At 40.8% G+C, this 25,866-nt stretch overlaps 1 protein-coding gene across 2 annotated transcripts; it reads left to right on the top strand.

The window, feature by feature from the left end:
• The first annotated feature begins 17 nt into the window (after positions 1 to 17).
• Positions 18 to 24,520, top strand: LOC105938568 (FYVE, RhoGEF and PH domain-containing protein 6). 2 transcript variants are annotated; one of them, XM_036147773.1, is made up of 21 exons: positions 18 to 223; positions 4,184 to 6,176; positions 8,121 to 8,265; positions 8,442 to 8,509; positions 9,699 to 9,729; positions 14,290 to 14,441; positions 16,041 to 16,197; positions 16,947 to 17,034; positions 17,530 to 17,580; positions 18,231 to 18,289; positions 18,385 to 18,456; positions 18,608 to 18,676; positions 19,606 to 19,689; positions 19,793 to 19,872; positions 19,977 to 20,079; positions 20,208 to 20,354; positions 21,697 to 21,805; positions 21,945 to 22,039; positions 23,398 to 23,526; positions 23,627 to 23,766; positions 23,862 to 24,520. In XM_036147773.1, exons 1-21 carry the CDS (start codon positions 214 to 216, stop codon positions 23,896 to 23,898), a joined length of 3,819 nt encoding a protein of 1,272 aa, XP_036003666.1. In that variant the 5' UTR covers positions 18 to 213; the 3' UTR covers positions 23,899 to 24,520. The 2 variants fall into 2 exon arrangements, with proteins under 2 accessions (XP_036003666.1, XP_036003658.1); XM_036147765.1 differs by having other exon boundaries at positions 19 to 223; positions 8,118 to 8,265.
• The last annotated feature ends 1,346 nt before the right edge of the window (positions 24,521 to 25,866 follow it).

Raw genomic sequence — 25,866 nt, forward strand, 5'->3', positions numbered from 1 at the left:
AAGGGAAGTTCCCTGACGCGTCTCTCAGGTGACACCGGCGGGTCCGATCCACTGAGTCGAAGCATTATGCGTGCTGCTCGATCCAGAGGCAAGGAAAATGTCAGCATTTGACTCGGACAAGGCGGACTGAGTGGACTGCGGAGTGTTTCCGGACATGAGGGATGTGTTTTGCGCTCCAGCTTTCGTTTTGAACGCGAAGTGAATGAGGACAGGATGAACCCAGGTGAGCGACTTAACTTTGGTTAACGATTTGCTTGTGACAGCTGGTCCCACCGAGGCAATATAACCTGAAAAGATGAGGTGCTTTGTTTAGTTTTAACAATATTAAAGAAGTGGAAAAGGATTAGATCAGGAGCTTCGGTGTTTTTCCTCCTTCTTTGTATATGAAGACCGCAAAAATGCATTAAGGTCTACGTATTTTTTACTCTTGGCCTACTTAGAAAATAAAATAAAAATAAAAACCCTTGTTAGAAAATTAAATAAGGACCCTAACGTAACTCATGGTAAAGTTAAAGTTATCTCTAATTTCACAGACTGTTAGAATAAAACTGTAAAAAACAACTGACCGTACAACGTTTATGAGCTTACTATGTATTTATTTCTTTATTTACATAACTGGTCACATGATAAGACCTGCACATCAAACAACTCCGTGCTGTTCATTTTCCAATTCTTGAAAGATTTATACCCTTTCAGCTGCTCACGCTGTCTCTTTGTAAACAGGGAACTCTCCTGACAGCTACATCCCTTTCTGTCAGCATGGCAGAAAAACATGGGACACTGGTTCAGCCAGATGTACAAGTTTGCTTTGACACTCCCTGCACCCCTTCCTCTCCAGCTTGCCTCCCACTTCTTCTCCCATCTGTCCTCCTCCTCCTTCGCTTGTTGACATGAGCCATAAGCTGGATTGCTATGCTGTGAAGAGGGGCGGCAAAAGAACCCACCCACAGGAGCCCCTCAGGGATGCAGTACATTAGATTCTTTTGAGGTTAGGTTAGGATTAGTAGATGCAGAAAGTGAGCAGTGAGGCCAGCATTTATTTATTTATTTTTTGGTGTTAATTTTTGCAGTAGACTCCAAACATCTGGGTTTGACGTGAGAAGATGACTAGTAGACAAGAGGTAGACATCATTCTCCGGTATTTACATCAAGATTTCATACATAGCTCAAAAAATAACATTATAACAGAACAGTGAATCCTCACTCTTTTTTTTTTTTTTACCCTAGCAAACAAATGGCAACAAATGAACTTAATATAGATCAAAGTTAGTTATACCCGATACCTATTTGTAAATCCTTTATGCTTGCAATAACTGCAGAAAGCCTGTGGCCTGCTGATAGGAGACCTTTCAGCCTCTTTCAGCTGTTGCTTGTTATGGGGGTTAGTCCCTTCAGGCCCCTCCTGGCCAGATAAAATGCACGCACTGTAGGGTCTAAGTCTATACATTTTATTGGCCTGTGTAAAATCTTCTACTTCTTGCCCTTGATTAACTTTGTAGTTTTGCCAATGTGTTTTGGGCAGAGGTAGGTAGCGTAGCCACAAATTGTACTCAAGTAAGACTAGCACTACTTCAACATATGTTTACGCGAGTAAAAGTAAAAAGTAGTCAGCCAAGAAGTTACTCAAGTTAAGTAAAAACGTATTTAGTTAGAAGGTCACTCAAGTACTGAGTAACTAACCATAACAATTGATGAGTTAATATTTAAAAATTATGTAATCGGACAGACAAAAGCATTCTGGCACTTTCAAGTAAAAAATTCAAAATTATACAAAGAATAATATAATTGCAGAATAACAAATTCAGGCCAAAGAAACTTTTCTAAACCATATTTTCAACATTAAACATGTAAGCAATACTTGCAGTCAATGTAGATACAGCATGTTAGAACAGTGCAACGTATTTCCAATGACAATATCTACTGTTTACTGTACGCTCATTTGACCTTCAAATGGCTCATTGAGCTCAGCAGATAGAAAATAGCATGAAAACAACAAAACTTGTGTACAAATAGGAAGTCTCACTTTTACATAGACTCTAGGTTTTTGTCTCTCTGGTGCATTTTTGGTTAAAATCAGTATATTCTTTATTCACGAAGTTACTCACAGTTGGTAGAGTAGCCAGAAATTTTACTCAAATAAGAGTAGTGATACTTGAGTAATGATATTATTCAAGGAAAAGTCAAAAGTACAGTGCAGTAAAACTACTCTTAAAAGTTAATTTTGCTCAAAAAGCTACTCAAGTAAATGTAACTGAGTAAATGTAAATAGTTACTACCCACCCCTGGTTTTGGACCCTTACTGTGTTGCATGGTGAAGATTCTCTTAATTAGGTTGGTTGGATCTTTCTCTAAATTGTAATTCTTTTCAGTAGTTTCTCCTTGTCCTGCTTGAGGTGTTCATGAACAGGATCTCAAGGTGCAGCAGAGAAGTGGGTGTCTGGTTGGAACCTTTAGGGTCCCATATTTAATCTTTACAGCTGATATGATTCCTTGTTTTTGTTCACGAATAAGGGGAAGATGGAGCGGGAGATCGACAGGCGGATTGGTGCAGCGTCTGCTGTGAAGCGGGCGCTGCACCAATCCGTTGTGGTGAAGAGAGAGCTGAGCCAAAAGGCGAAGCTCTCGATTTACCGGTCGATCTACGTTCCTACCCTCATCTATGGTCACGAGCTTTGGGTCGTGACCGAAAGAACGAGATCCCGGATACAAGCGGCTGAAATGATTTTTTTCCGTAGTGTGTCTGGGCTCTCCCTTAGAGATAGGGTGAGGAGCTCAGTCATCCGGGGAGGACTCAGAGTAGAGCCGCTGCTCCTCCACGTCGAGAGGAGCCAGTTGAGGTGGCTCGGGCATCTGGTCAGGATGCCTCCTGGACGCCTCCCTGGAGAGGTGTTCTGGGCACGTCCCACCGGGAAGAGGCCCAGGGGAAGACCCAGGACACGCTGGAGGGACTATGTCTCCCGGCTGGCCTGGGAACGCCTTGGGATTCCTCCTGAGGAGCTGACCCAAGTGGCTGGGGAGAGGGACGTCTGGGCCTCCCTACTGAAGCTGCTACCCCCGCAACTCGACCCCGGATAAGCGGAAGACAACGGACGGACGGACGGACGGAACCTCCTGAGTGGATTGGAATGGTTCCCAGCCGAGTGCAAAGCAGCCAGGACTAGATCTGGATCTTGGTTCTAAAAGGGAGGACTGTTGCCTCCAGGCTGGAGGTTGGTCTGCATCAAGCAGTGCAGTTCAAGTACTGTATCTAGGTGTTTTTTTTAAAAGGTGATAGTAGGAGGGAAAAGGTGATGGATAGGTGGCTTGTGCTTCGTGTGAAATAATTTGGACAGTGCTTTAGTTTGCTGTGGTGAAGAAAGAGCTGAAGGAGCTCTGTTATCCGGGGGGAGCTCAGATAGACCTACTGCTTCTCCATCTCAAAAGGAGCCAATTGATGTGGATCTGATCAGGATACCCCCTAGGCGCCTCCCTTTGGGGGTTTTCCAAGGATGTCCCACAGGAAGGAGAACCCGGGGAAGATCCAGAACTCGCTGGAGAGACTATATATCCTGTCTGGCCTGGAAATGCCTCGGGATGCCCAGAATGAACTGGATGTCTTGGTTTCTCTCCTCCACCTGTTGGCTGTGATCTGATCTCGGATAAGCGGAGGACAATTGATGGATGGATGGTTAAGAAGCTTGATTTAACCTTAAAATAATTTACTAAATAAATCCCCAGATCCCACCCCCAGATCACCTTAACCTATAAATGCAGGCTCCACGTGCCAACCGCAACAGCAAATAGACATTTAGCGCTTCTTATTGTTGGATAATCAGTATAATAGGAGACATCTGGGGAAGAGCAAAGACCGGTCAGTGCCATGTTCCCATACTTTTGTGTATCTAAAAATCCGGTGTTCAGTTACAAATAATGCCATATTCTGGGTTGTGTATCAGATACAGATTGAAATACCTGAAAGGAAAAGGCGAACTGTTGGTGTCTTGTTTCATATTAACCTTTTGATATCAGAGCCAAATGTTTGCAGTTCTAATGCTTTTGATGGTGAGTTTACATTGATTTTGCCACATGCTTATTTATTTGCAACATCTACATCTACGTCTATTTCCTTCCAGTTATCAGATCGTCTGCCGTCATTTCGTTGCACGTCGTTTAAGTTCCCTGTCTACTTCTTTTCTGTCCCCAGGCATGGAGAAGCCACCAGTACCGCCTAAGCCAAAGTTCATTCATGATCGCAGGCCAGTCCTGCATCCTTTAGTCCCCAGAAGAGATGGCCTCGCACCTCTGTCTCCTGGCACACCGCGCAGAGTCAAACCAGCAGTTGCTCCAAAGCCCTGCCTATCCAAACTCCCCGCTGCTGTAGAATCCAAGGCCCCCATTTTTAAACCCGCTCTAGAAACCCATCGGACAGCTGTTGCTCCTAATTCTCACAACAGGATTCAACATGGAAAGAAGCCTAACCAGGATTATATCATTCCTATTTGCCTGTGCAGCCAAGAAAACTGCACATGCATCAACAAAAAAATGAAGCTCCAGCAGGGCGAAAAGAAAGACTTTGAAGCATCACACAATGACAGGACTGAAGAAAACAAAAAGACTGTTCCTGTACCTTGGGAGTCTCAGGATAACAAACGAGTGAAAACAAGCCATACTGAGTGCCAAGAGATCAACAACTCCGCAATCAATATCATCAATCGAGATAACATTAATAAGACTCAAACCCAAAACACTGACTCTAAGACCGTCAGTCCTGAAAAGACTGTTGGACCATCTCTCAGAACAAGAAGTGACGGCACAGATCCCAGTGCAATACATCAAGATGTACCTGGAACAGGACAACAGGATGGTAGTCTCGGCTCAAAGCCAACCGGTGTACTGCAACCCAAACGTCCCCCGCCAGTCCTTAGGAAGCCTGTCCCTGTTCCACGGAAACCCAGGAAACATCCTCCACCCTATCAGGAAAAGGTGGGGAAGGACAGGGATGAAACTGTTATCCAGGAAAGGAGGGAAGTAAGTGTCAAAGAGGCTGAGGTGGCAACAAACGGAAAGGGATGCTCATCCCTGTCTGCCGGCGTACCCGGCAATGAAAATAGTCAACCGGTGTTTCTGTCTACAAGGCAGGCCTGTCCACCACCTGTCCCTCCTGCCAAGAAAAAACCTTTGTTATCTAACCCCTTAAAAGCACCTCTCTCTGCTACTCAGACTCCATCTGGGGATGTGCATGCTGAAGATACAAGTAACGGCATCTATGAGCTAGAGATATGCGTTGACGGCGAGGATGACAAGCTGACCGAGAAAGTTGTGGATTATCAACAAGAAAGGCATCATCTGCCCTTCCACTCCGTGCTTAGTCCACCTGAGCACAACAATCTTCCAGCGGTCATTTTTTCAGCAGAGGACAAAGGGACGAAAGGCAAAATGCCAAGGAAGCATCGTAGAAACAACAGCACGTTGGGATTGATTGAGGAGAAGGAATCCTTCGAGGATAAACGTATGAGTGTGTCAGAAGACTTTGAAGCAAAGCAAGCCGCCAACACTTTACTAGATGGAGTATCGCTGGGACTAATGAGAAGGGAGCTGCCTTTACTTCCACATGAGAAAGCGAACGGTGACCCTGGAACAACTGGAAACGTCAAGCCTTCTCGTAGTAGCCTTGCCAAAAAGAAGTCCAAGTCCTTTTCTACGGCAGACCTCATTCAATCTGAAGGACAGAAGAAAAACTCCTTTAGGAAAATCCTAGAACTCAAGCTAGGCAAGAAGCCAGTACCAAATAAGGTAGAAATATCAAACCAGACTCCTGAATCCACTGTGAATGATTCCAGAGTAAATCTTCACAGGGATCCGTTTGCAAATCAGAACACTCCAGCCTTTGTTGGCACTGATAATAATTTCCATTTTTCACAAACCGGCATTGAACAAAGCGTTGACGGAGATGAGATTTGCTCTGAACCACAGCAGTCTCCCATCTATGAGACCATTTCACTACACTCTGATACCCCAGATTATGAGAACATCGACGTTGGAAAGGCTGCCTCTCCTTCTCCTGCTCCTCCAGTTTTTCACACCGAGGGCTGGCAGAGCTCTCTGTATGATGACGAGGGGATTTATGAGGAACAGGACCCATATTTCTCCCTGGTGCAAAACTCCCGACAGCATCAGATGCCAACGGGATATGACAGGTAGACCTAATTTTATACGCTATAATGTGTCTTACACGTGATGTCCCTGATAATTCATGCTTCTACTTTACTAGCAAAAATATTTGGTTAATGGCAGAACCTGACTATGTTTTAAACAGCTTCCAGATGGTCTTGCAATCAAGACCAAATGTACAAACATTTACAGCAACTAGATATAAGTAAATTACTAAGTAACTTTACAATGTGCCTTGACTGTAAAGTCACAATCCATGATTGTATACCTCAAACAGTTTTTTTTTTTATTTTTTTTTTTTTTTTATACAAAGCAAGGCTCCCATTGATGAGGATAAAAAAACATAAAGAAAAGCCTATATGACAAGAAGAGGAGGGGGCCTAAAATGGGGCCTTGGGGTATTTCACAGCACTGGTGAAGAATCAGAATCAGATAGAAATGCATTATAAAGTTAACAAATAAACAAATTATTCCTTTTTAGCAGGATGGTTCTTTCCCACTGATGTTTAGTTCAACCTTTAATTTAATTACATTTATTCAGTGAGGAAAGTACCTCGCAAAGATTTGTGTATTTTTAGCAAAATGGCCAGTGCAACCATTACTGGCACTCCTAAACGATATCTATAAGATATGGCTAACCAAGGCCTTACTTTGTAATATGTTTTCATTTTGATGTTGAGCTGACTGCTGAGGAACCTGTAGTTAGTGATCCACAATTTTCTGGTTTCCTGTGGTACGGATATGATGTACCACAGAGGCCCATTTCTTGAAGACACCATTCAAAATGGTGAAAAACAACAGAGCAAGCCATTTAAGTAGGAGGTATGGCTCCAAAATAATAGCTTCTCATACCAGGGTTTGTTTGAGAAACCTAAACACGGACTGAAGTTTGGAAGCTAAAGTAATTTCCAAAGGTCAAACTTTGATAATCGCAGCAAAATGCTGGCTTTATTTTAGGGCGTTTTGCACATCTCTACCAGAGGTTTCAGTAATGGAGCAGGGAGCTGTAGGAGCAAATGTTTGTTGAACTATATAACTGTGTTTTTCAGGAGGGAATATTTTCTATAAAACTGTCTGCCGGTCAGATATGTTTTAAGGTTCGTTCTTATGAGGTTCTGGTATTTCTAGGAATTCATGTGTGCCCACTAATTCTTCTAAGAAAGAACACCGAGTACAAGCCTGTTGGCTCTCTGCTTTGTATGGCAGAACATGGCTCTTTTCTTGTGGTTCAAACTGCGTAACAGACGCATGCTGAAAAAGTACCCTGAGCAGAACTCACACAAAGAACGGCCACAGTTCAGTACAAAAGCTGACAAACTATGACCTAAAGACTCTCAGCTCTCGGCTGTAATGGTTATCTGCAGTTGTGTCTAAGGGCGGTGCCGCCGTTTCAGATGCAGCGCTCCCTCGGGGAATTTTGGAATCTCAGACCCAAAATGCATTGTTAAAGCCATTTTTTCGACTTTCATCTTTTTAAAAGCAGCAAGCTTACTGATCTGTGTCGTGTTTAGTAATTTGTGTATTGTTTTCAAGACACCCGTTGGGTTTGGCAGTATGTAGCCAAATTAGCGCTCTCTGACTACTCGAGCAGATGTACTTGGGCTAGTGGAGCGTGACAGTAATGATCATTATCGTTTCAGAGTTGTTGTTTTTTTCTTGCATGCCAAGTTTTTTTTTCTTGGTATATTTTTGTAAAACTCTCTTTCAATTGGAGCAGGAAATGTACAGAGGTGAATCTTCCTTGGTACGTGGCCAGTTTATCAGATAATGTGCTGAAGCAAGGTGTTTAATTTTAACCCCTCCTTTTTTTCAGGTGCTATAAAAAGCCTGGTATATTTCCTGTTTTCTGTATGCATGTTTTAATGTTTTTGTGTTACATATGTGAATTTGTTTAAATAAATGTCGTCATCGGAACTCAGGCTTGTGCTTACCTGCGTACTCACATGTTCATTTATGCATGCTTTTAGCAGAAACTCAGCTGACGAAGAGGTGGCTTTTATTAACGACACTTTCTCCGACGATGACATCGCGGTCAACTCCTCGGATGAAGAGGATGAAGATGATAGCAGTTTTAACTCGGGTAAAGATGACCCTGAGCAGCCAGAGGAGAGCATGGTGAGGCCCAGACAATGCTGAGATCGTGCATCAAGCATCACCTCCCAGCACTTGTTCTTCTTTTCCTCTCACTGGAACGGAGGCTCTGCACGAGCGTCTTAATGCTACGCTGCATGTGCTGACACAGAAACGTACAACGCGTGCTAAAGTACAGTCTGGTTCTGCATCTTTGACAGGTGCAGAGGGAAAAGAAGAAAAGTAAGATACAACACATCGCCACGGAAATCATGACCTCCGAGAGCGTGTAAGAGTCGACTGTTTTCATTCTCCCTCAGATATGCTTACTAATTCGCATTGCCTTGGAAAAATGCTCATAGCCATGTAACTTTTTAACCTTTTGTCACATTACAGCCACTAGGTTATTTTATGTCACAGACCAACACGAAATAGCTCCTAATTAAAGTCACAGGATAATGATATGTGGCTTCCAAAATTTCTTTCAGCGTGCCGTGCAGTTCTAGACGGCACCCTTCACTCTGATACTCCTTCAGGAGTCCTGTAATTAGTTAATTCATCATCTGAAAATAAAGTTAGCAGAGTTCTCCAAGGCCACCGAGGCATGGATGTCCACCCATCCAGCCTGGTCTGAGCAAGGAGACCAGAAATCATAGAAACACACAAAAACCCATAAGAAGTGGTAACTGTGGAGTAGGAGGAATGGCAGTGACCCACAGCTCAGGTGGGACAATCAGCCAACAGGACAACCATTAGTTGTGCTATATAAATCTTTCAGGGAAACTGGCAAGAAGAAAGCCATTATTGAAGAAAATACTATTAGAAGACATTTTTAGGGTTTGCTATAAGCTGGGTATGACCTGGAATGTGCAGCCTGAGCTAAAGAAAGGGTTTGGAGTTTGTTAGAATGGCCCAGTCAAAGTCGAGACCCTCCCATCTCTATGCAGAAAGATCCAGGATAAGGGTGGGACTCAAACCCAGGACCTTCTTGCTGCATGGCAACAGCACTACCCACTGCGTCACTGTGCAGCCCTTAGTTAATATATATGTATTATTATTCTATTTTAAATTTTGCTAAAGCAACAAGCGTCAGCTTATTTAGCTGATGGTTTAGACGTAGAGCTATTTAAGTAGATGTCTGAGATTATTTCTGCAAGAGGGTTTTGCAAAATACTTTAGTTTATTTTGTGCATGTACAAAGAACATAAATTACAGGGGGGAAAAAAAACTAAATTTTTGCTGGCAAAGACAAATAAAGACGTGGGTGTGCCTTCTGATGTAAAGGGAAAAGAGACATCGCTTCCAACTTTTTAAATAAACATCCTGTTGCATTCTAGTATAGTATGTAGTTCTCTCCATCTCAAATATGTCATAGGCGATTTCCAACCACTGCAATACTTGTTTAGTTGTACTCGAATTTGCTCCTCACTTGCTGTTTGTGACTTCCATTTGTATTTCTCCATTCCTGTTTCTTGTAGGTTTGTTGACGTCCTGAAGCTGCTACATGTTGTAAGTAACCACACATGTGACCTAAATAGCTTTGCTGTCCACATAAAACAACCTTTGTTTTTGCTCTGGCAATAGCAGGGTCTGATATGTTTCTGTTCATGTTATGTTGTTGCCTGAGCTCATATTCTCCACATGTGTTTTATTAGTCAAGAAATTAAGGCACACCCTGAGCAGCTCAGCTGTTTTTTTTTTTGCCACATTCCTCTGGTTTTCCCCTGACAAGTGATCAGTAAATGCTGATGGAAGAAATTTACTGAACCTCTTCATCTTTGGAGGAATTTAATGTGTAATCGAAGACATAAAACTATTATTGAGTTTCCTTTTTAATTTTTTTTTATGTGTCCTACCTGGCAGTATAGCATTAAAAATTGCTGTCCTGATCCCAAACATATTTTTATGTTTGGGAAACGTATTTTACTTTCATAAGTTGAGCCTTACTGCTTTTGCAGTTGTGCTTGTTATATGTGCAAAAAAAACTTTATTAGATATTATTATTGGGATTATTTCACGTTCAGTGGACGCAGAAATGGAAAGGTAAAAGAGAAAGAAAGTAAGAGAAAAAGATAAAATGCTAAATGGCGAAAAAAGGTGCAAAAATAGAGGAGAGGAAACAGAGAGAACAAGATAACATCCTCAGAGTCTGCTTCTACACTTGCAGAAAGAGATATAAAAAGAACAACAAAACCAACCAAAAAGTATCACAGGTACAGACAACCAATACCTTGATAACATAGCAGAAAAATACATAGATTTATTTAATACAAGATCTACTATATAAAGTAACAACCAAAGCTAATGATAGGGTTTATCTGTATTAAAGTGAACCTGTAAGCACCTGGATCCAAACACCTGTAGGTGTTTGTGAGAGTGCACTTGTATATGTGAGGTATTTCCATGAGAAAAATGCTCAGTAGTGGTTGTGAGGAGCCAAAGACCTACCCCCTAGAGCACTGAGGCAGACACTGGGGAAACCAGAACCCCAGACGCCCAAAAGGACCCCAGCACAAAGGGGCCCAAGAGGAACCCACACAGGGATAGCTGCCTCCCCCATCCCAGAGAGGAGCAGAGGAGAGCCCCAGTAAACCCCCCAACAGCCACAGTGCTGAAGCCCCCGGGAGCCGCAGCAACAAGCCCGCGGGCTCCACCAGCACCCAGATAAGCCAGGGTGGATCCAGCCATGAACCCAGAGACCAGAGGCCTGTGGACACCCAACCCCGCAGCAGGGCCCGACAGAGCCATGTAGCCCATGCCCCACGAAGCAGCCGCCAGGAGTGAGTCAGCACACACCAGAGCCCCCGGACACCGAAGACCACCAATGCACGAGGGGAGGCTGCAGCCAATGGAGGGGAACCGGATGGGGGGATGGGCTCCACATTTAGTGAGGAGGGGGCAGTCCCAAACCCAACCTGACTAACAGAGAACCAGGTACGCAGTCACATTCACACGTTCCCACCCTAGTGCCCCCACAGGCATACTCTCTTGCCCACACAAGAAAAAAAATAAAATAAAAAAGAGATGCTGTACATACTGGCAATCCCCACACACATCCTATACTCCCAGGTCAAGGTACCAGCTAATAAGAGGGGTATCCAACCCCCATCAGGATGGGAAGGGGAGGGGAACCACCCCTAACCAAACATATCCCAAACCTGACATACCTGGTCAATTCTCCGGCACCAACCCCCCACCCGGATACCAGCGCCGAAGACGCACAAGCCCATCCACCCAGAGAGGGGATCAACACGATCCGAATGGCCAGCCAAGAGCCCACTAAAAAACCCCAGGACCCAACGCCCATCCCCAGCCCATACCCTGGTTAGGTGACCCGCTCCTCTTCCAGGCCTTAAACTCCCAATGGTAATCAGGAACAACGGCATGAAAAAGACTCCAAGCCTGCTCAAATGTCTTGTTGTTGCATGTTGTTCTCAAGCACATTTAAAACTGGGAGGGCTAAAACAGGTCGCCCGACACAGCTGACCAGCTGTACCACAACAGATCTGGGGCTCCCTTTTTAATTGTCTCTTTGCTTTAGAGACACATGTAGCCACAGAAAAGTCAGGAGTTCAGTCTAAGGACGGTTGCGGTGGTCTCTCTTGCCGTTCCAGGCTTTGCTTTGTGCAAGTTTTTCACATTGAATTCGGAACTGGTTGACGCCCTTGGGAAAAATAACCAAAGTGTAAAACAGATGTTTTCACAGATGTGAAAAACAAAAACAGAGTCTTCCAGAGCTTCTCCAGATAAAGGTACATGGCGTGCAATGTGAGAAAAGCCTGTATCGTAATCAAATCTCCAGAGAGTTATCAGTTCTCTGTTTTGACTCTACTGGGTCAATAAATAACACCACAAAGTACTAAAACTCACTCAAATCCACTGATATATTTCTTCAGTTTTATCTAGCCCAAGGACATCGAACGCGAGGTTGTTTCATGTGTTTGAGCTTTTATGATTTAAAATTGTACAAGGAAAAAGAAACCCATTTAGCCTCATACAATAAGTAACACACCTCAAAATGCTGAAAATGACTTCAGTCGGATGTAAACTGTGAATATTCTTCTTTTTTTGTCAAATGTAGATGTAAATGCACAATTGTCTGTGCGCTGATGTGCATGAAATGCATGTAGATCATCTAAGGGACACTCTTATTCTCACTGAAAAAGAAAACGGGGTCTGATCAGCAGATTAATTCCTAACAAAACAGGCATTTCCATTCCTAAAGTGGACACAATCACATGAACACGTCTGTTAATAGCTGCATAAAGCTGGGCGTAATTGTGGAACGATGGCAGTGTTGCCACTGCTGAAGAACATCGTATTTTTATATAACATCCTGACTCGTCTTAAAGAGTTAAAGTCCTCCACATAGTATGTGTGGAGACAGACTTCCTCATTGACGTACAAGAGGCATATTCACTACATTACAACGATCAGCATTAATATATAGAGCTCAAGACAGCAATAAACATTAATAAAAATGTCAGGACCAAACGACTTCGGGCAGACAAACTTTTCAATATTCAGTCAGTTTCTTGATGAGCCGCTGGTGTCATCCAAGAAGCTGTTGGTTTGCTGTAATTCTCTACAAAATATCCCTCGAAGCGTCTCTGTGACTGTCTGACAGCGCCGTTGCCATGCTTATTTGGCCTTCTTCATGCTCATTTAGTGCCTTCTTTTTTGACCGCAAAATGCAGGTTCTTGCCACAGGATGTTTCACATTGATCATGCAACACTCTGCTCTCATCAGGGCTAATGCCTCCCCACCACATTGACAAAGATCTAAAGTTATTTTTACATGTTCTGCTCCACAAAAACAAGAGTTGCTCAGAGTTCTGTTGTTTAAACAAAGAGACTCTTTGTGTCACCCACAGTTTATTAAAAAGAAAAGCGGTCAGACATAGTAAACGTCCCAGACAAGAAATCAAACCCAGTAATTGGCCCATCCCTAATGAGGGGTCATACTATGTCAAAGAGCACAAAGTGAAATCAAACACAAAATCATTTGAAATGGGATCTTCATTGAAAGTCTTTTGAACATAATACACAAATAAACTAAATCACAGGTGACATTTGACCATTTTTGACTGTTTGGCTCCACAATTCCATAAATAGATAAAAAAAACATTGATTTTCAAAAATATATAAACTGATGCACAATGGTTCAGGGAGATGGGTGAGAAAAGTATAACATAGATGTAGTAGGGACAAAATGGTGACTAATGTGACATTTCACAGTGTTTGTCTTTCACAGATGAACTATTTTCCTTTTTTCTATTTAATAAATGCATACTAATGCATTTTTCTGTACACTGTGTCTAAACCTTTTGGTAAGAGATAAAAACAACTCAAATGTACATGTTTTCATTTAAAGCCATTTAGAAGAAGTCCCCCCCCCCCCCATTGTTTTATTGTTTTCTTTACATCCTTATTTTCACGAAGTTACGTGTAGCCACAGAAGTAGATATCTGCCAAAAAAAGGGGTTATGAAATGAGGGCATGGTTGGACTGAATCATGAGCACATGAGCAGGAAGTGGTTTTAGGTCTCTGTTTTTCTGTGGAGGAAGAGTGTCCAGTCATGCAGAACAAACCACATATTCAGATTTAAACAATGTTTGGAGAAACAAAAATCACCAAACTGAACACCACAGCATTGTAGCAATTTGCTGCCACATCACTCCCATGTGAGCCAACGATTTCTGCACCATTTCAGAAAAAGTTCACCACAGGAGTTGTTTTTATTTGGCCTTGATTTGCCACCTGCTCTATAAACCACATAAAAGTCTCCACATCATCAGAAAGATTTGCTCAGTGGTGCCTCTGGCTTCCTTGCTCTCTGGTTTCATTCCTGATTCAGTTTTGGGAAATATAAAACTTCCTAATTCACATCAGTTTGAGTCGTAGACCGTGGGACAGAAGAGTTCCTCTTTAGTCATCTTTAAAACCGTAACCTTTAGTATTACAGAGTAACATGAACCAGACGTGTAACCACCTTATTCAGCACAACCTTGGTGTCGATCGGCTGCGAATTCCTGGATTCAATGCGATCGTTGCTTCTGACCTTACAGGACTTCCGTGATGCCGTGCTTGAGGCATCTCGTCAGAACGGGAAGCCTGTGATTGAGGAACGTCATCTCAACCAGATCCTGTACTACCTCCCTCAGCTCTACGAACTCAACCGAGACCTGCTTAGAGAGCTGAAGCAGAGAGTTACCAACTGGTATATTGTTTTTTTTTTTTTAAAGCGTTTTTATTTCTTTGCACAAATGTTTGCAGGTCACTTTAATATAAAATCCATCTAAGGCGGTGAACGCTACCAAATACCGGGCTTTACAGAAGTAGCTGTGTTCAGTCCAGACTGATAGAAAACCAGCAGTTGCAACATGTATGACTTGCTTGCTGCTGATTCAGTGTATTTAAATCAGTGTGTTTTCACAATACAGGAGGGATTCAACCAATGAGGTCATTCATTCTGTAAAAAAACAGGCAGCCCTTGTTTAAAGATGAAGGCATTAAATAACATGCTGCTTAAAGAGCATTTCTCAAAAAATCTGAGTTAAATCAGTAGTTACGCACTGGGGGGTTGACGAAGGTTTACAGTTGACAACGATTATGGTTTTGCACTAACTTGGCTAGAGAGAAATTGTGCAGCATTTAATGGACAGATGAAAGCAAACTTGCTCTTTTAGGGCCTAGGAGGCCACAGATAGCGTGTCGGGCTACCCCTAAACTAAACAGTGAACCGAAGCCATAGTGTGAAGCATGGTGGGCCATGCATCATAATATAGGGATGTGTCTCAGAAAATGAAGCCTTTTTAGTGCATGCTAGGGAACCTGGATTGGTTCAAACTTATCGAAATACTTGAAAAGACCATGTAGACATTTTGCTAAAGAGCTAATGTCTTTAAAATGGTTGTGTCAGCAAGTCCACAAACCCTAAAAATGTCAGCAAGCGACCAGCATCTAGGTTCGATTAATGTTGTAGAATGGCCGAAGCTCGAAGTAAAAGAAGGCTTGTGGGGCGACATCAGACATAATGCAGAGGAGCTGTAGAATGTAGTCACCTCGTCCCTGGCTGGGATACCTGATATAAGGCCAGACGGTCGAGTGCGTGCAACACAGACGTAGAGCAGACGTATAACAGCAAACAGGCTTAAATCGGAGGCAACCAGACTTTTGCCTAATTTTTTTTTTATGAAAATATTTCGACACCAATTTAAGCCAGTTTGCTGTTGAGATGACCGGCATAACTGAGCATTTGCACCGGCATTCTACTTTTATGTATTCCAGTAGATTATTATTTTTTTTTAGCTGTTTCTCTTATTTATCTATACCTGTTTGTTAATAATTGCGCCAGTGAGACCTTTGGGATAAAGCTTTGATTCAGAGATGCCTTTTTATAATTGCTTTATGAAAACAAAAGTATATCGAGATAAATATCATATATCGGCATTCAGCCAAAAAATATCGAGATATTATTTTTGGCACATATGGCTCAGCCCTACAGAGACGTGAAGCCGTTCTCAGAAGCAGTGGTTATAAGACTAAATACTAGATCAGCGATAATCCAGAAAAATAAATCTTCAGGCATTTTTCAGTTGAAACGTTGGCGTTGTGAAGACATCTGCAGACACTTGTGTGTTTGAAGCGTCTAATGCTCTGTTTTCCTCACATTCTGTAGATTGAAAACAAATGTGATAAAATATTCTTCCTGTTTTGTTTGAGTATAAGACATGCCATGCCCCCACTGTAATTGCACGTAGAGACATAAAAGCTGTTCATGACTTTTTCATCAATTTTGGTTTCGCCTCGTGTACAGGGATGACAGTTCCCAGGTGGCTGACATCTTCCTGAAGAAAGGACCCTATCTAAAGATGTACTCCACATACATCCGTGAGTATGACAAGAATGTCACCTTACTGGAAGAGCAGAGTAAGAAGAACTCCGCTTTCGGCGCTGTGGTCAAAGAATTTGAGGTATTCCTGCTGGCCAAACCTGTTTTTTTTTTTATTTTCCTTGTTCGGTGTAGTGTGTTTGTCTTTTTCATCTGGCTTTTCCCTTTCAAGTTTCGTCACAGTGACTCATTTTGTCTCCATCTAACCTTGGCAATAAATCAATTTAATCAATTAATTAAAATGTACAATTTATTAAGATTAAGTCTTTGAAAAATTGGGATTTTATTTTACCAATGCACTCATTGGGCTTCCGTGAAGAGAATAGGATACAATGCTGAGTATATTTTTAGGAAGATATACTGTCAAAATGTTGTAAAGAAAAAGCGTTTTTTTTTAACCATAAGACGAGATGCTTTAATTTATTCATTTACTTTTTTGAGTTAGTTTGATGTTACACAAGTGAAGTGAAGCCTGTTCTTATCTAATTCTGTAATATCACTAGCAGCAAACACTTTGGTATATTTTCATTGTTTACATCGGCAGGGCCGCCATCTTGTTTTACAAGCATGTTTCGCTGCAACTCCAAGACAAAATGCTTGAAATGAAAGCAAGTTTTTAAAATAATTAATCGGATTTGGTATAATAATATCTGAGATTTTATTTTGAAGCTGTATCGCTCAGCCCTAATCTAACCCTATCTTTTGCATCTTCTTCTCTCACACCAACTACCTTCATGTCCTCTTCCCCTCTGTTCATGAATCGCGGATGTTGGTAACATTTCGTTGTTTGTGTCTAAATAGGAAGCTGAAAGCTGTCTTTTTGTTTTTAAGGCGACTCCTCGTTGTGCCAGCTTGGCTCTGAAGCATTACCTGCTGAAGCCAGTTCAGAGAATTCCTCAGTACCAGCTACTGCTCACAGGTACCCCTAAAACAAATGTCTTTTTAAACCCCTTAAGTCAGAATGTCTTCATACATTAATTTTTATTTCTAATCTTATCATGGTTTTGTACTGTTATGGAATTCTAACCTGTGCTCATGTATCCAGCCTGTAAGGCCTCAGCTTCTTCACCACACTGACCTCTAGTGTCCAGAACTTACAAGTTTGGTTACTTCAATAGTCCAGACTTTTAAAGTGTTGCACAAAGCAGACATAGTGACATAACAGAAGCTTTTGAAGTGGTTATTTGCCTCAAATGGATCAGGTCCAAAGAATGTGACAAATGCTGCCCATGTCATTGTCGGGTAATTACATTATATAAGCACCTGCAGACCCTCTTATCCGGGATTGTATTTCCAAAACATTCTCAGTATTTACATCACAGAAAGGCGATTACTTGAAACCCAGTGTTGAAATTCAAGTTTTCCATTCATTTGCCTGCACTGTTGATTTCAGATGTGTTCTCTACTTTTGCAGACTACCTAAAAAATCTGTCAGAAGACTCAAAGGACTACAAAGATACTGAAGGTAAACTAGCTGTTGTGTTTAATTGTGTAACATGAACTGTACAGTGATTTGCAAAAGGTATTCATATCCCTTGAACTTTTCCCCCGCATCACGTCACATTACAACTACACATGGCAATGTTTGGTATTTGTTCTCAATTGCATTTAGGTTTGGACTTTGACTGGACCATTCTAGCACATGGAAATAAATAATCACCTCATAGCGCTCTCTGTATGTTAAGGGTTTCTGTCTTTTGCTGCTTCCAACAGATTTTATTTTGAGGATTGCCCTGGATTTAGTTTCACCCACAAACTGGATTTAGTTTCTGTAACCCTGCTCATCCTGTGTTGTTTTTTTATTAATTGCTAATTGCATTACTTTTACTTTTACTGGAATTTATTACTGGGGTCAGAAAAAAGGGGGGTGATCAAAAATGCAAACAACACCTTTCAGATTTTCATTTGGAAATAAAAATAAAAACCACAAATCATTTCCTTTGATCAGTCCTGTGCTACTTAGTGTTATTCTGCGACATAAAATGTGTTGTTGCAATGTGACAAAATATGAATTAGTTCAAGGACTCTGTGTGCTTTAGCAAGGTACTGTACTTTATATTGAGCAATGCTGTGGGTTAATATATAACACCAGAAAACTTTTTTTTATCCAATCAGCTGCCCTTGCTCTTGTGAAAGAGGTGGCCAATCACGCTAATGACATCATGAAACATGGGGTAAGAGCAGTATCAAAACATTTAAGGCATTTTTTTTTATCACATGACCAGGGAATGCCTGTAAATGTCACTGACTCATGTTTACTTTATCCCAGGATAACTTCCAGAATCTGGTTCGGGTGCAGTGTCATTTGAACGGCAACCATGAGATTGTCCAGCCTGGACGGGTAAGGCTCTAAAAAAATCAGTTTTAGTCTTCATTTACAACTCTTCCTGAAGTGACAAATCCATTGCGACTGTTGGACCATCGCAGCTACATTGCTATGAAGCCGACTTTAACCTTCTGATTAAAAATGAATGACTGTCTTTATGCTCCAGATCTACATCAAAGAGGGTGTCCTGATGAAGCTGTCCAGGAAGATCATGCAGCCCAGAATGTTCTTCCTGGTAGAGTACACAGCTACCTCTTTTGTATTTATTGTTTTCGTAACAAGAAGTGAGAACACACACACGACTGAGCCATTTGTCTTAACCAGCTGTACAATCAGTCCAACAGGAAGAGCTTTGTTTCCCAGCGCAGCAGAACATTCTGTCATTTTTCAGTAACACTCCAGTCTGATATAAGGATCTAATGTATCAGAATCTTTGAGCTGTCTTTAGATCAAAGCTCACAACTTTGAAAATGACATCAAGGAGGCTTCTGTGGTGACAGTCAACCTAGATTAACCCGTCTTCCCTTTAATTCATCTGCTCTGTCTTGTATAATAGCACCATTTTGCATCATATTAGCTTATGATTAATATGTAATACAATCCTATGTATTTAACTATTAATGATCTCATCATCAATCTGATGTGAATCATTGTCAACAATTATCAGCCCTTAGTGCAATGATTTGTATTCCACCACTGGAGAAAAAACCCTCATCAAAGCCTATTAGAAAAATCACTTGGAACTGTTGCTTGAATGAAAGTGTAAATGGATTATCAGTAAAATTAATCTATATTTACAGATTAACTGACAAAAGGCAGAATTGACTTAACAGATCCGACACAGAAATGAAAACTATAAAAAAAACAATGAATTTTAACCAATCAGAAGATACGTAGAGGGCTTTAGCTAGAATAAGAAATTACCAATTGGCAATTGATTTAAACGATTCAATATGTCAGCTAGGAGGGAGAAAAAGGCTCTCTCCATGTTCTTACTGAGTCTGAAAAGAAAATTTATTCTGCTGCAAACCCAGTATACTGGTGGTGACAGTTTGCATGACCTGAGAGAGCGGAAGCATGTCACATCGTGGGCATCCCTCACCCTACATCTGCATTTCACACCATCAAACTTCTGCTTCTTTTTTTTTTTGTTTTGCCTTTTAGCTTAGCGACGTGTTGCTGTACACCACCCCTGTTCAGTCGGGCCAGTACAAGCTTAAAAACATGCTGTCTCTGGCTGGGATGAAGGTGAGACCTACTTCTTATGTCCTTGCACTTTTCATGCAATCACATTCGAATCACGAGATGAGCTTCCTGCTGCTATCGCCATTCACAATGAGAATAATTACAGGTTAGCAAACCCAGTCATGAGGCTTATCAGAATGAGCTGAACATAGAAAGTGTGGAGCGCTCCTTTATTCTCTCTGCAAGGTAAGTCAGGAAAAGGCTTTTGTTCTTTTTGCAGTAATATCTTTCATATAAATGAGATTACTGTCGGTGTTATGCAGAGGGTTCTACTTTTTCTCTTTCCAAAGTTCGGCCGCAGAGCGGGATGAATGGCTTAAGGCTATTTCCTCGGCTATCAGCGAATATACAAAGAAGAAAATTAGCTTTATATCGACCAACACCCCAGCTGAGGTAAGAATATTTTCTCAGGGCGCACGTTGCTGTTTTCTGATCCACGCGTTACTTTGATTTAGGCACTTTTGAGTGTAGGTTTCAACAGCGAGTGGTAATTTCACTGCATTATTCTTCCTTTCATCCAGAAAAACTTGGAGGATACTGTTGATGATGCTCTTTTGGGATCCAAAGCGCCCATTTGGATCCCGGACCCACGGACCACCATGTGCATGATCTGCACCTGCGACTTTACCCTGACGTGGAGGAGACACCACTGCCGTGCATGCGGAAAGGTTCGGAGTCAAACACATGCTCGTTTTCTGTATTTAACTCTCCAGAGGCAAATACATAAGTGTAGATTAAATAATTAAAATAATAATAAAACTGTTAGTAGGGTAAATTTGTTCAGTGCCTTGCTAAAGTCTTCACATCCCTCTTTAACCTAACACAAAGGGGTGTATAGGTATGAATTGGAAGGAAGTGATAGATAGATTTTTACATCTTTTTACAACTAAAGCTTGTAGCATGCATACTGTAGTATAATACGCCTAAATAAAATTTAGTGGCGAAATTAACATTGTAGAAAAGTTTAATGCAGGGTCTGGTTATAAATCAATTTCCAAAGCATATCTTTCAGAGCACTGCTTCATCAATCACCACCTCTACACTGACAGCTGGTGGTGGCAGCATCATGCTGTGGGCATGTATTTCTCTAGCAGTTACGGGGAAGCTGAGCAGAGTTGAGGAGGAGATTGATGGAGCTAAAATCAGAGCAATCCAAAACATTTAGTCTGCAAAAGACTTGAGAATCCAACAAAGGTTCACCTTCCAGCAGGAAAAGGTCCTCAAAATTAACATCCAGATTGCTAATGGAATCATTAATATCAAAGTGTAATCACGTGTTAAAACGGCCTAGTTGCATTTTATTGCGCGTATTTGGGGACATATCTTCCAAAAATGTATGTTCCCAAAAGCTCTCCTTCAGTCCAGAACTATTTTTCAAACAAAATAAAAAGGTCTGTAGACACGCAAAGCTTGTGGATACATAACCTGAATGCCAGGCGCTCACCGAAAACGGTGCAGATACGGTTCCGGCGCCGCAGGGCACCCAAAACGGAAAGCTTTTTGAGGCGCAGTTCTGTGAGATAGTTGGTAATAGTTAACCGTTGTAAAAAGAAAATATGTGTGAGCTTTTTTGAAAAGTAGATATGTCCTCTGAGTGGTGGAAGCTAACCAGCTAACTTTACTTGAATGGATCAAATAACTCATCAACTTAACAACTGTGCTGTGAAATCATAGACTCTTAATATCCACTAATACAGCGTTGTACCACACAGATATGGACATTTTCAGTTTGAGTTCTTTAAAACTGCTGAAGTCAGCAAAACATGTGCTGCACGGCTGACTAGCTTGTTAGCTTCCACTTTTCTGAGGATTTATTTCCCTTTTAGCAAGCTCCAGTGATATGATATCTTTCTACTACAGGCAAGGGAACTATTACTAGTAATAACATCTCAGAAACTCGCTTCAGAACATCCAAGCTGACTATTTAAAGTCCATTAACAAACAAATCGACAGATTTAAACATTTGCACTTGTGTCTCATAATGTGAAATTTTCCATTCTCTCCCCTCAGGTGGTTTGCCAGTCGTGTTCCTCCAATAAACATCGTCTTGCATATCTAAAGAACCAGTCAGCACGAGTGTGTGATCAGTGTTTCCTCATTCTTCAGCAGCAGCAGCAAAGTAAGACCAGACATGTTTAACAGTCACGGCCGACGTATCCCCATTCTTGCACTTCTACAGTGTCTAATCCATCTCGGTGGATTAGACACTGGAGGGTCATAAACGTGTCCTCAGACTCAAAGCACTTTCTGTTCATCAGGTGAAATTGTCTCAGCTGCAGCAATAACGCCTGGGAGCAAGGCGACGTTGGCATTTAACAGGAAGCAGAAGAGAATACCCGCAACCCTCACAGAGGTAACCGATGCTTTGTCCCGATCTGAATGACGTTTGATTCACACGCAGTCATAATCACTGAATTAGAATATTTTTGAAACATTAATTTATTTTACTCAGGTCGTTAACTCAGCTACAGATTAATTGCACACAAGCCTATGTTTTCAAGCTTTTATTTTATTTTTATTGTGATGCTTTTCCACGTATAGCTAATAAAAACATGACATTTAGGATAAGAATAGCACAACTGACAAGTAAGAAAAAGAGAGAAAGTTTTTAATACAGAAATGTTGGCTTAATGAGAAGTATGTAGAATACCCGTTCAACGGTAGTTATTTTTAATTAGTACTTTTTCTACTTGACAAACAATCCTCATCGGAACGCATATTTGAATTTATTGCATATTTGACTAGTGTTTTGTAAATTACTTCATACCCCATTGTGTCACATGACTACCACAAATATCATTGTCTCTTGTCGCTATTTTATGTGATTGAACAGGACTCGTTAACCTTTGCAGTTTAAGGAGCCATAAATACAATCGATCCAAAAAATCCAACATTCACCTAGAGCCGCTGCAAAACCTGACCGTTGGGGAAAAAAATAGCACTTGTTAATCGTTATAAATAAATATCGTATAAAAATGCTGTTTGGTTTTTGGTAAAATTAAAAAAGAACAACTTTATTTAAGTCTCTTTTTTTTACGTCTTAGTACAAAGAAAAAGCTACACTTTTACAACAATTTCTTCAGCGGAACCTAAACAAATGCAGTTTATTCCATTTTGGCCAAAAATAAGGAGGGAAATGAAACAAATATGTATTTGATGCATTTATTGACTTAAAAACGGTTAACTTTAGCCTTTTTTATCCTCTTCATATCTTAAAGTATTGTGCGGTGCCATATAAATACAAGCCAATTTTATTAAGAGCTATTGTCTAAGACCTAAAGCCACTGGTTGCACACGCTTGTGATAGAACAACACAAAGTACTGCTTAGCAGGACAGTAGAAGGAAAAGGATGAAATTTGAAAATAAGTAAATAAATAAAATCCAATTATTTATTTTTTTACAAATATAATATGTAAAGTACAGTGTCCATTTTTTTCATCCCTTTTAACTCTGATACACTAAAAATAAACCCATTTTAACCTTCGTATTGTCTTGTTGTATAAAACTCCAAGATTACATTGAAAATGTATGAATACTATTGCAGGGCACTGTTCAGAAAATAGGTATCAAAAATCTTCCCTCTTTCACATGGTGTGCCCAGAGCACGTGTTCCTCACGTGACAATAAAATAGCTTTTTATAATGTTACAACATAAGCGCATTTTTAATTAAGACCTGAAAACTCATGCAACTGCCTGTTCTTGGTTTCAGGTGTCTGCAAGCACTGATGATTCCTCCATGAGCGGTTATCTGCAGAGGTCCAACGGCAAGAAAAAGCAGGGGAAGAGGCTGTGGTTCGTCATTAAAGACAAAGTCCTGTACACGTACGCCGCCAGTGAGGTACGCACATCCAACTGTGCCGGCAGAGGCAGAAACGTCCCTTTAGCCGGAGTTTTAACGGGTCTGACGTTTTGCCTTTTGTTTTCGGCTCTACCTCCAGGATGTTGCAGCCTTGGAGAGTCAGCCCCTGTTGGGCTTCGTGTTGAAAGTGGATTCCTCCCAGAAGCAGCAGTTTGAGCTCTACCACAAAAATACACTTTACTACATTTTCAGGGCGGACGATGTCCAAACAGCCCAAAGGTACGTACGGCAGAAAAGATGGATGCAGTTTATCGTTGCGCGATGATACGCCAATGTTAAGAATGTTTTTCGTTCTCGTTGCTGTTTTTGAACAGATGGATCGACTCATTCAGAGAGGCAGCTGTGTTGTAGCATCTGTTGAGGATCTCTGTGTGGATTTGCCTGCGTCTTTGGAAGTATTTTACCTCAGTGCCTCACAGGGTTAAAAAAATAATAATCTGGAGACACCGTTTTTTTTTTTTTTTTCCTATTGTATTTTTATTATGTTGGATTTTTTTTTTTTACATTTTTGTAAATGTTATTTTTATATATGAACAAGAAAGTTTTTTTCTCCATTTTATTTATAACATTTTAGCTCCAGGAGTTAGTATTTCAGGCTTTCACCTAGGATCTTGATGCCCATTCACTTCATGAAATCTGTTGATGATTGCTATGGATTTATGACAAATATTGCAATTATAATTTAATTTGCTTCTGCTTTTCAGTTCTTAATATGTCAGAACAAATCACCTTAATGTTGTAGTTCTTTGTTGTTCCCTGACACCATGCTGCCACAGTATAAGAAAAACTCACAGACTGCACATTTGGTGTGTTGGGCAAAGACGCACTGTAGGAAAATAACTTCACTGTAATATATCTTGCACTTAAGTCACTTAAACGGATGTACATATGGAATATTACATGTAAACTGTGAAGTACAAGTTGACTGTGAAGCAAATAAAGTCAAACTTCTGTGGCTGTTTACATCCTTAAATCTTTTTTTTTCATCGCTTTTCATTTCTAATAAACTGTGGTCAAGTCCAGCTGCTCATTAAAAGAAATACTGAAAAGGTGCAGCATTGTTTAATCCATTATTAATGAAAGTATTCATAGGTTTCCCCAATTTTGTGTAATCTGCATTTTAGTTTTGGGTGTTATGTTAAAAAAAAAGTTATTTTTTGCAAGAAAAAAAGTAGCTCAGCCTAAATGCAGTTATTGAACAGGAAACCACCAGAAACAATGTTTGCTGCTAATGTCAACTCCGTTTTCTACCATGAATTATGTTTTAACATCTTGGGTTGGTAATAATACCTAAATTCAGCTCTGGTTCAGCATTATTTGTTTTGCGTTCCTGGATGTAATTGCAGGGAAAAGCATTTGACCCTTTACAGATTTAGAATGATTTTTGTTTGTTTTGTTTCCCTTTTTTAACACACATGCCCCCTGAAACTAACAACCTCTTGTGGCACCCTTGGCAGCAACAACCACCTTCGTTGGCAGGAACTGGTAATGAGACTTCTACATCTTTGTGACCCGTTCATCTTTGCAGACTTGTTCTAGTCCAGCCATGAATGCTCTGTTTTAGTTTATGCCACAGCATCTCAATCGGATTTAAGGCTGGACTTTGACAAAGCTACTCCAACACCAGTATTTTTAGATATTTTTTTTTTAAGGGTGGTCTTGTTGAGGTGCTTTGGATAATTGTCCTGCTGCATAACCCAATGGCAGGCTATACATTAACATTATCTAAAACTGAACAAATTTCAGGGACGTGGCGTGATTTAGAGGGCCTGAAAAGAGCCACACAACTGCAGCAGAGGGAAGGTTTAAAAGGTAACAAATTCAGTGCTTATTACATCAACCCATACAACACAACAGTAGAATACATAATCAGTCTTGGAAAAAAATAAAACATTTGTGCTTGTCAATGCTAAATCTGGGGAAGTATACAGAATTGTATATGTAGACTATTTTGCATAATTAAAACAGGTGACATTGGTTTAATTGAATCTAAAAATCCTGACGACACTTTTTAAAACTAGGATCACTGATGATAAAGAAAAACAGATTCATATATTTGAATTAAAGCCTGTATTAATTTAGGTGTAAGTATGTATACATGTTAATTTAAAACAAAACAAAGAAATGGGTTCAGTAAAAAAAAAAAAAAAAAGTATCTTTAGTTTCATTCACACTCAATATGTCGCAAAAAAAATAAAAAATAAAAATAACACTTTAAATGCGAGCCCCCAAACATTGTCTCCAGAACCGCATTAAAAGGCCGCACAGTCGGACGGTGGCTGCAGAGATGACGGACTGTCAACACGGCGCGGCCGGTCT

This window comes from Fundulus heteroclitus, chromosome 2 (genome assembly GCF_011125445.2).
Source record: "Fundulus heteroclitus isolate FHET01 chromosome 2, MU-UCD_Fhet_4.1, whole genome shotgun sequence".
Classification (NCBI taxonomy): Eukaryota; Metazoa; Chordata; class Actinopteri; order Cyprinodontiformes; family Fundulidae; genus Fundulus; species Fundulus heteroclitus.

Bases quoted from the DNA above. Each gene is read 5' to 3' on its own strand.
- LOC105938568 (XM_036147765.1), top strand. The intron at 9,730-14,289 runs GTAAGTAACCAC...CTGACCTTACAG, and splicing joins TCCTGAAGCTGCTACATGTT to GACTTCCGTGATGCCGTGCT. The intron at 20,355-21,696 runs GTTCGGAGTCAA...CTCTCCCCTCAG, and splicing joins ACTGCCGTGCATGCGGAAAG to GTGGTTTGCCAGTCGTGTTC.